Here is a 10,178-nt window from a genome sequence, read left to right as displayed (position 1 = left end):
TCGGACGAGTTCCGAAAATGGCGCCGAGCACCTGGCTCCACCTCCCCTCTTCTCACTAGGTTGTGGTGCAGCCCCTCCCTCCGCCAGGGGAGGTTAAGTTGTTGGATGCTGTCACGTCTGGGTACGCGAACGCCTAGCGGGAAGGCGGTGTACTGTGACAAGCATCTGTAGAGCCTCGGGCCGCGGCTGGAAGCGGTCAGCACTGGGCTTGGGATAGGTCCGTGCAGGGTTGTGAAAGGCTCAGCGTGCTGTTTTCCTGCAGGGGTGGAGAAGCAGTTAGAGCCTGATTGTTCTGACTGGCTTGCCCCAGGGGTGGAAATATGCCGCTGAGTAAATAGAGATGGGAATAAAGGTTTGGTTGAGAAGTTGTGAGGTTCCTTCCAGGTGACCAGGATGTCCAACGGATCCATGAAGAGCTTGCACCGCAGAAGAGTGAACTCTGCATCGCCGAGAGGTTCTACTAGATGAGGGAAGAAGAACTGGAATGGATGGACACTAGAGCCTGAATGAGAGACTGTTTGGGTGGACGCCCAGATGAAGATATGGACTTCGCCGAACATGTCATTGGAAGATTTCTGATTTAATGATGTGTTTGGGTGCAAAGATTATGGTATGAAATAAGGGGTGGTATGTTACAGTTTGAGCTGGGTGCCCCCCTGCAATGTTGTGCTGGGTTGAGGCAGCCCCCTTCCCCACCCCTGGCAACAATAAACACTCAGACAAATGGATTGCAAAAGTGATAGAAAGTTTAAATAGAAAGCAGTGAACCTTTACAGAAAAGCAAAAGCAGAGTGACAAAGAAAAATCCCAAAGCAGACCCAGAGAGACCCCATCCCCACCTGAGGGTACATCCGAGACCCCCAGGGCTCCTTCTTCCCCCTCCCACTGCTAGGCTAGTCTCAGCTGGCCAGATCTGAGACTGCCCATCCCCCCGTGGCCTTGGGCCTAGCCAGGCCCAAAGCCAGGAGACATCTCCCCAGTTACCGGCTGACGGAGGAGGAAGAAAAGAGATAGTGCTAGACTCCGCACTGGATCTTATAGTGGTGCAAAGGATTGTGGTATGAAATACTACATAACTTCCTGTGTCCACCCCTCTGGGCTGGACTTCTGGACACAGGAAGTAAACATTTGTGCTGGGTTGAGGCAGCCCCCTTCCCCACCCCTGGCAACAATAAACACTCAGACAAACGGATTGCAAAAGTGATGGAAAGTTTAAATAGAAAGCAGTGAACCTTTACAGAAAAGCAAAAGCAGAGTGACAAAGAAAAATCCCAAAGCAGACCCAGAGAGACCCCATCCCCACCTGAGGGTACATCCGAGACCCCCAGGGCTCCTTCTTCCCCCTCCCACTGCTAGGCTAGTCTCAGCTGGCCAGATCTGAGACTGCCCATCCCCCCGTGGCCTTGGGCCTAGCCAGGCCCAAAGCCAGGAGACATCTCCCCAGTTACCGGCTGACGGAGGAGGAAGAAAAGAGAACGTGCTAGACTCCGCACTGGATCTTATAGTGGTGCAAAGGATTGTGGTATGAAATACTACATAATTTCCTGTGTCCACCCCTCTGGGCTGGACTTCTGGACACAGGAAGTAAACATTGCAGGGGGGCACCCAGCTCAAACTGTAACATACCACCCCTTATTTCATACCACAATCTTTGCACCCAAACACATCATCAAATCAGAAATCTTCCGATGACATGTTCGGCGAAGTCCATATCTTCATCTGGGCGTCCACCCAAACAGTCTCTCATTCAGGCTCTAGTGTCAGTCCATTCCAGTTCTTCTTCCTTCATCTAGTAGAACCTCTCAGCGATGCAGATTTCACTCTTCTGCGGTGCAAGCTCTTCATGGATCCGTTGGACATCCTGGTCACCTGGAAGGAACCTCACAACTTCTCAACCAAACCTTTATTCCCATCTCTATTTACTCAGCGGCATGTTTCCACCTCTGGGGCAAGCCAGTCAGAACAATCAGGCTCTAACTGCTTCTCCACCCCTGCAGGAAAACAGCACGCTGAGCCTTTCACAACCCTGCACGGACCTATCCCAAGCCCAGTGCTGACCGCTTCCAGCCGCGGCCCGAGGCTCTACAGATGCATGTCACGGTACACCGCCTTCCCGCTAGGCGTTCGCGTACCCAGACGTGACAGCATCCAACAACTTAACCTCCCCTGGCGGAGGGAGGGGCTGCACCACAACCTAGTGAGAAGAAGGGAGGTGGAGCCAGGTGCTCGGCGCCATTTTCGGAACTCGTCCGAAAAGGTTGGGGAAGAGACTAGGGCCGGCCCTGCCGCAGCCCGAGCGCATGGCCGTGCTCACCGCCGCCGCCGCTCCGAGCGCACGGCTGTGCTCACCGCCGCCGCAGCCCGAGCGCACGGCAGGTCCCGCCGCCACCGCAGTTCAAGTGGACGGCCGGGGACCGCCACCGCCGCTCCGAGCGCACGGCCGGTCCCGCCGCCACCGCAGCTCAAGCGGACGGCCGGGGACCGCCGCCGCCGCCGCTCCGAGGGCACAGCAGGGCTCCGCCCACCTCTGCCGCCGCGGTACAGAATCAAAATCGCCTCCACCCCTCGGGCATTCAAACGCCTCATCCAGCAAAAGCCATGAGCACGTCCTCAGGGCCCTTGAGAACAGCTTTCAGCTGGAATCCCCGTTCGCCCATAGGGAGTCGAGCTCGCCCGCTCGCCGCGGCTGGCCCTACCCCGCAGCGAGAACGGACCTGACTTTGATCTGCTCGCCACTGCTCCTCCCCCACTTCACTCCCTGCCGCTTCTACCGCTCCGCAGAGAATAAAGGTGGGGGAAGGCAGGTCCCGCATTCTCAAGCGGTGCCCCCATTCCGATGGTTAAGAACCACCCCTGCTTGGAATAGCAGGAGAGACTCTCTGCCACCAGTCACGCACCAGGAGTCCCCCTGCAATCCACAAGAACTTAACACAGTCGCCCCAACAACAACACGAGCCCCCAACTGCCAAAAAACCAAACCGACGCCCAGAACTAAATTTAAACTCTCTTATCTTTTGCAATCCGATCTGCAGAGTAGCCACAATAACCAACTCCTTCTCCTGGCTGGCTCGCCAAGAATGTAAAGGGGTTGGGGGCAGATCCTCTGCCCACCTCAACCATCCTCTGCTACCAAGAATGTGCTGGGTTGAGGCAGCCCCCTTCCCCACCCCTGGCAACAATAAACACTCAGACAAATGGATTGCAAAAGTGATAGAAAGTTTAAATAGAAAGCAGTGAACCTTTACAGAAAAGCAAAAGCAGAGTGACAAAGAAAAATCCCAAAGCAGACCCAGAGAGACCCCATCCCCACCTGAGGGTACATCCGAGACCCCCAGGGCTCCTTCTTCCCCCTCCCACTGCTAGGCTAGTCTCAGCTGGCCAGATCTGAGACTGCCCATCCCCCCGTGGCCTTGGGCCTAGCCAGGCCCAAAGCCAGGAGACATCTCCCCAGTTACCGGCTGACGGAGGAGGAAGAAAAGAGATAGTGCTAGACTCCGCACTGGATCTTATAGTGGTGCAAAGGATTGTGGTATGAAATACTACATAACTTCCTGTGTCCACCCCTCTGGGCTGGACTTCTGGACACAGGAAGTAAACATTGCAGGGGGGCACCCAGCTCAAACTGTAACAGTGTCTTAGAAATTGGAGTTACTTGGACTTTTATGAAATGACAATGTACTGAGAGGTATGATGTTTGCAATAAAAAAATAAAATTAATACATTTTTAAGTTTATGGAATGTAACATGGGCTTCTTTCCTGAGGGGAAAAAAAAGTAGTGAGCTTTATTAAAATTTATGCTTACATCTATTGAACATGTCCAGAGAAGGGCAACGAGGCCCTATGAGGAGAGACTGAGTCTCGAGCTGGGCCAGGGGAAGTTTAGGCTCAAGGTGAGGAGTTTTTTGAGTTCCATATTTATTTCTCAAGCCTTACAATATTTTTTATTAGCTAATATGGGCAGAAAAAAATGAATCAGACAAATTTTTACTAGAAATGTAAACACATTGCCCAGACTGTTATTGGGTATTATGCTTTTCTCTTGAGTGATCTATGCACAAATGTTACAGTAAAAAACTAAGTTTTGCCTATATTATAGACTGTGAGACTACTACTTCAGGAGAAAAAATAAAATTTCAACCTATATATATTCTTTTGTATATGTTGTCTCAGTCTGGAAATTTATGGTTATCTGGTGTGAGATGGAAAATGATAATTTTATCTGAGGGTCTTTTTCATTTTGTATAGAAAAGGATTCTGTCAGGCCTGATAAATGTTTCTTTATTTTATTTTAATAAATCTATAGATGTGTGTTTCATTTCCTTTCTTTTAGGTTCCCTTCATTTCCTTGGGCTAGGATTTATACAAGATCAATAACATCAATAGATTTTATGAGGGACATTGGGGAGAATTGTTGTTGAAATGTATAGCAATATTCAAACATCAGGGTGTGCATTTTTCAGTGAAAACCTTTTTATGCTTTTTTTTTTCTTGTTGCATTTTGAAAACATTAATTTTTTAATTATTTTTTTCTTTGTAAGTTTATTCCTGTATTATGTTGTGGGATTATGAAATTTCAATTAACCTTATTCTACTAACTGAAAGTTAATGAAAGTTAAGTATAAAACAATAACCTTTATTTTTGAAAATAGATTAAAGAGTATACTCCTAGAAAGTCAGAAAACTGTCTATTACAGAGTGCCTAGTGTTCTCCTATAAGTAGTGTTCAGTAGCATGTGTTCTCCTGTCACTGAGTGGGAAAGATTCCTCATCTATTCATCTGTGTATTTCACAGCTGTTGTTTTTTGCCAGTGCTATTTCTGTAAATTCATACTGGATTCCAAATAAGATATTTATATATGTGTATATATATACACACACATGTGTACTGAAGTACTTACATAAATTCCATTTGTCTTATTTAAGCAAAATATAATATGAATATAGATATTTTGCTGTCTTTCTGTATTATCTTCAAATATAAGGATGGAAGGATATCTAGTTAGAAACTATTCCACACACAAGAAAGAGAACAAAAGTAAAGAAAACTAATAAAACCAAACCCTAATAAATGGAAATAATAGAGAGGAGAACTCAGGTTGCTGATACCTGGACCACTGAAAAATCGACTTGTGTGTAGCTTTTGTAAGGTTCAGCTTGAACTTCACTTCTGATAAAACAGGAGAAACAAGATCATTATGGGTGTCATGGGAAAGTACCTACTTATTACAAGATATATGAGAAGGCATGCATGTGGGCTTGTGCAAAACCTATTATGGAATGTTGAAATGAGATGTCGTAACATCTAAAGACAAAGAAACATGTAAGAGCTAAAGAAAGACTAGAGGGAGGGAGGTCAATCAGGAGTTTGCTGTGGGGGATGGTATCAAAGGCCTTGCTCAAGTCCAGGTAGACTACATCCACAGCCTTCCCCACATCCACCAGGTGGGTCACCTGATCATAGGAGGAGATCAGGTTGGTCAGGCAGGACCTGCCCTTCCTAAATCCATGCGCTTAGTGCCATGGTTTAGTTGATTAGATGGTGTTGGGTGATAGGTTGCACTTCATGATCTAGAAGGTCTTTTCCAGCCTGGTTAATTCCGTATTCTGTATTCTGTATTTGAAACCTTATGGTTTGGGGGTTTTGTATTTGTTTTTTTTTTTTCTCCTTGTGTTTGGAGGGCATTTTCTATATTTCTGTTTTGCTCATTCTTTCTTCTCATGTTGCAGGCACTACTGAACATGATTATTGTAAATAGGTTTTCTATTCAGCTATTGGTAGCATGAAATAATAAAAAAGAGGGCAATTCAAAGCCCTCAACATACTGTGCAGCTACTTTCTAAGTAGCTACTAGTTGTGGCATTTGTGCAAACACTGGAGGCTATGAAATTGTTATATTTGTAGCAAGTTTATACTTTGTTAAGTTGTCATAAAGCCTTTAAAAAAATTAAACTGGAAAACTGAAATTATTTGCAAAATAGGTATGTATATGAAAACTTTATTCCTTCAAGCATTTTGTTAAAACATCAGCTGATACAGATAAGTAGAAATTTCTGTGGATTATTTTCTGTATCTTCAGATCTTTCTACATTTTTGTATGCATTTGCATAAGATATGTACTTTAAATTATCCTTTTTTCCCACCTCTATTTTTTTGGGGTATCTAATTTCATTTTAATTTCACTTTTCCATTTTTATGAGCCATCTAATTTATTAAGCTTACTTGAGATAATAGGCATTGGGGTATGTCTTGCAATTTTGACAGCTTTTATTTAACTTTAACTTTGTTTTTACCTTTTTATTTAAGTGGAACATCTTACCAAAAAATTGTATGTAAAGATTCTTCCAGATACAACACTGTAAAATTATACTGGCATTGTTATAAAAGCCATTTCTTATAGCTTCAGCATTCACTGTTTTCAATAGGAACTTACACCTTAAGAATCAAGTGTACAGAGATTCTGAGCATTACCAAAAAGAAAATACAATGGGCAAACTTTTAATACATATGCAGTTGTTATTAAAATATTTTCTCTCATATTTCTAACATAAACTATTCTCTTATTGTGCCAACCCCTGTGATCTAAAGTCCTAGATATTGGAGATATTTTTGACATCATCCCATCTCTGTCAAGTCATTGGAAAAGCTGAAGAAAGTATTGCTCAGCTCCCCATACCAAGCTGTAGGGAGTCTTGGGGTTATACCTAACACAGGAAAGGAAAACTATGATGCATGTCTGTTATCAGCCATCTTACATGGAGATCATAAACCAGAAACTTCTTACATTTAAAAATACTGTGACCGTTTGAGGCTGTGCCTTTAAGAAAGGGACACTGTGACTGAATGTTTTATAAACAAAGGACAGGTCTAAACTAATTTCATTGGTGGATTGGTAGAAAGCAACTTTAAGTTCTGACTCCGGCAGAGATTTCGGGCAGTCTTGCACTTTTTTCCTCCTTTTGCGCTTGCGGCTTCTAGGCTTTCTGCCAGACTGACCTTGGAACTGATAAAGCGTGAGGCCTGCAAAAACTTACTAACACATTTGCTCTAATTATAACTGCTTTTAATTAACAATTATTCCTTTTCTCTCTTTCTAACCCTCTCTGGGGAAAAGGGGGAGAGAAGGGGGTACAGGGGGGAAAACCCTTCCTCCTGGCGGGGGAGGGGAATCTTATTCCTGTGTTACTTTGTTGTATATTTCTGTGTATATATTGTAAATACTGTAAATGGTGTGTGTGTATATATATCTCCTGCAGCCCCTAAAAACCACTTGTAAATATAGCACATTCCTTTGCTTATCCAACTGTGGTTTTCTTTCATTTTTTTTTCCCCTTCACTTACACAGGGGGAGAAGGCTGAGGCCTTCCCCTCAACCCAGGAGAAAGACTTACATCCCTCCTTGTCACAAGTTAGGAGCAAATGCACAAACTTTTATTAGCCTGTACTTTAGTATAACCATTATTCTCTGCAGTTTTACTTGCTTATTACTAAATGCAGAGCGTATAATATCATATAGTACTGATTTTTGGAAATTGCTTTTCTGTCACTGAATTGTGTTTTCATTAAGTATTTGAAGGATTGGAGCAGTTTGTCTATAATCTATAGAGATACTGTCTTTACACAGTGAAATGACATAAGAAAGAGGGATGTATTTTCATTTTCAGGAAAATAAATCTGTAATTCCATACTCAGCATGAAATTCTAGGCCCATCAAAGTCGTTGAGAACTTTGCTATTCACTTGAGTGGTGTTATAATTTTACCTTCACTTTTAACTTTTTCTTTCTTCAAGGAGCAGTTCCATGTTCAGGTTTTTGCCTGAGTCCAGCTTTTAAGGGCTGGACTAAAAGCCAAAGGACAAATTTTGCAGTGTCAATTTCTGATAAAGCAGATGTTAAAATAATAATTTTAAGTAAGTAAATTACAGATACTAAGACTACTGCAGTTAATTCCACAAGTAATTAAAAAATAATCCTTGAGAAGAAACCTAATAAATTTAGTACTGGCTTATTTTTAAAATGCTTTGAATATATTGTCAGTACTTCTGCATTGACATATACAGTAAGAATACTCTTAAAGGTAATTGAGAAGATGAAGGTAAATTAAGTAATTAGGATTGGAAAAAACTTTAAGAACCTGAAGGTGAAGCATTTGATCTTTTTTTCAGTTGTGAAATAATGCCTCATCTTTGACATTATGGCTATATTAGCTAAAGTCTTTCAACAAAATATCTGCTTCTCTATACTCATCTGCTTCTCTATACTCATCTTGCCTCAAATATTCAGCTGACAAAATTATTCATTACTTATTCAGAAATGCTGAACATTGCTTCTATGGACTGTTAAGCAGCTACTCCATGTAAGTCAGAGGGATAATGTATTTCTGTGGTATATAAAGTAATTTCTGTGTTAGCTTCAAAATAGGCATGCTGCTTTAAGAAGTTTGTTTAGATGACATTGAGAGGTGTTTTAACTTGACTCATAGCAAAAATTACAGATGGAATTTCTCTGGGCAAACTGTTCTAGTGCTTCACCATTCTCACAAAGAATTTCTTCCTAATATCTAACCTAAATCATCCTTCTTTCATGATCTTCATAAAGAGTCCCTCTGCATCTTTTTTGTAGGACTCCCTTTCACCACTGGAAGGTTGTACTAAAGTCTCCCTGAAGACTTCTCTACTCTAGGCTAAACAACAACAACTCTTTCATCCTGTCTTCATAAAGGAGGTGCTCCTGTCCCTTGATCATCTTCTCAGTCCTGCCCATGTCTTTTTCAAGCTGCAGGCCCCAGAGCTCAACTCATTACTCCAGGTGAGTTGTCACCAGAGTGGAGTAGAGGGCAATGGTCACCTTCCTTGATATGCTGGCTACACCTATCTTGCTGCAGTCCAGGATATGATTTGCTTTCTGGGCTGCTAGAACAAGTTTCTGATTCCTTCCATTTCTGATCCTTCAGTATCCTCAAACATTCCACAGGGCTGCTCTCAGTCCACTCTTAAGGCTAAACTGTATCCATATTTGAACTTGAGCCAACCCATATGCAAGAGCTTACATTTGGCATTTTTGAACTTCAAGGTGTTCACATAAGCTCACCTCTCTAAAATGTTAAGCTCATTCTGAATGGCATCTCTTCCCGTGGGATGGTCAGATTATCAACCACACACTCATCTTGGTGTCATCTGCATCCTACTGAGGGCATAATCAATCCCATTGTCCTTGTCCTCAGCAAATTTCTGCAGTTCCTTTAGGGAACATGCCTCAAAAACCACTAACTGACTTAGTTCTATTCTGGTCTGTCATCTAATCTTACAAATAGCCATGGTGGAATGGGGTCCCTCATGACATGGCATACAATGCATGAAAATGGGAATGAATTATTATCTATCATGGTATAAGACTTTACCATTGAATGTGAAATCTCAGACTACAGAATTGTATTCATAAATATTTCCCTATGCTCTTTCAGAATTCTTGATGCTATTATCTGTTACTATTACCAGTTTTGTGGGAGTATATCAAGGTCCCTAAGGTACTATACAAATGTATAGTAAAAGACAGTTCTACACCCCAAATTTAATGGACAAGACAGAGTGGAAACCAAAGAAGGAAAAATAGCCTTCCTAAAGTCATATTGAAAGACTGTGGCAAAGAAAATAATTGCTTGTCTCAAGCTAGTGCCTGACCTACTGTGCTGTCAAATGCAGATGGGAATATTTCCAGCTGTGTGAAGTAGAAATTTGTACCAGCAGGTTCACTAACACTTATTGTATTTTTTTTTCCAATTTATTGTAGACTTTCTAACCTATTTAGTAAGGGATATCATGCTCTAAATGGGTTAAAAGGTGATAACTGTGAAGTGTTACTTCAGAGTAGCCAGCTGAGTAGATGCAGTATTTTCATTACGGTTGCCTCAGTAAATTAGGTAGTTGCATATAAAGCAATCTTTATTAAAAAAAAAAAAAAAAGGAGAGAAGAAAAAAGAAAAACATTACAGTGAGCATGGAATCTCTATTATTCATCATGAATCTCTTTAATAGTGACTTTCAAGAACTACAAGTGAGATTGAAAAATAAATGACTGAAGGTCAATTAAATGGAATAAGATTTAGAAAACATGCACTCCTCTATTTTGCAAAATATATCCATCTTTCAAAGCTCGTGTTTTTCTCCACTGGTGCAAAAA

At 42.4% G+C, this 10,178-nt stretch overlaps 1 protein-coding gene across 1 annotated transcript in view; it reads left to right on the top strand.

Annotated features, from left to right (window-relative positions):
• The first annotated feature begins 3,506 nt into the window (after positions 1-3,506).
• LOC137443377 (NBAS subunit of NRZ tethering complex-like) overlaps positions 3,507-10,178 on the top strand; it is a 133,956-nt gene continuing 127,284 nt past the window's right edge. The window contains exons 1-2 of the mRNA XM_068143015.1: positions 3,507-3,685; positions 8,622-8,807. Coding sequence (XP_067999116.1) covers positions 8,761-8,807 — 47 coding nt within the window. The 5' untranslated portion in view covers positions 3,507-3,685; positions 8,622-8,760. The remainder of the gene's footprint in view (positions 3,686-8,621; positions 8,808-10,178) is intronic.

This window comes from Melanerpes formicivorus, unplaced genomic scaffold (assembly GCF_026170545.1).
Source record: "Melanerpes formicivorus ecotype bairdi unplaced genomic scaffold, bMelFor1.0.p_v2 SCAF_9, whole genome shotgun sequence".
NCBI lineage: Eukaryota > Metazoa > Chordata > Aves > Piciformes > Picidae > Melanerpes > Melanerpes formicivorus.
The sequence above is the reverse complement of the archived record's forward strand: the minus strand, read 5'-3'. Positions and strand labels throughout refer to the sequence as shown.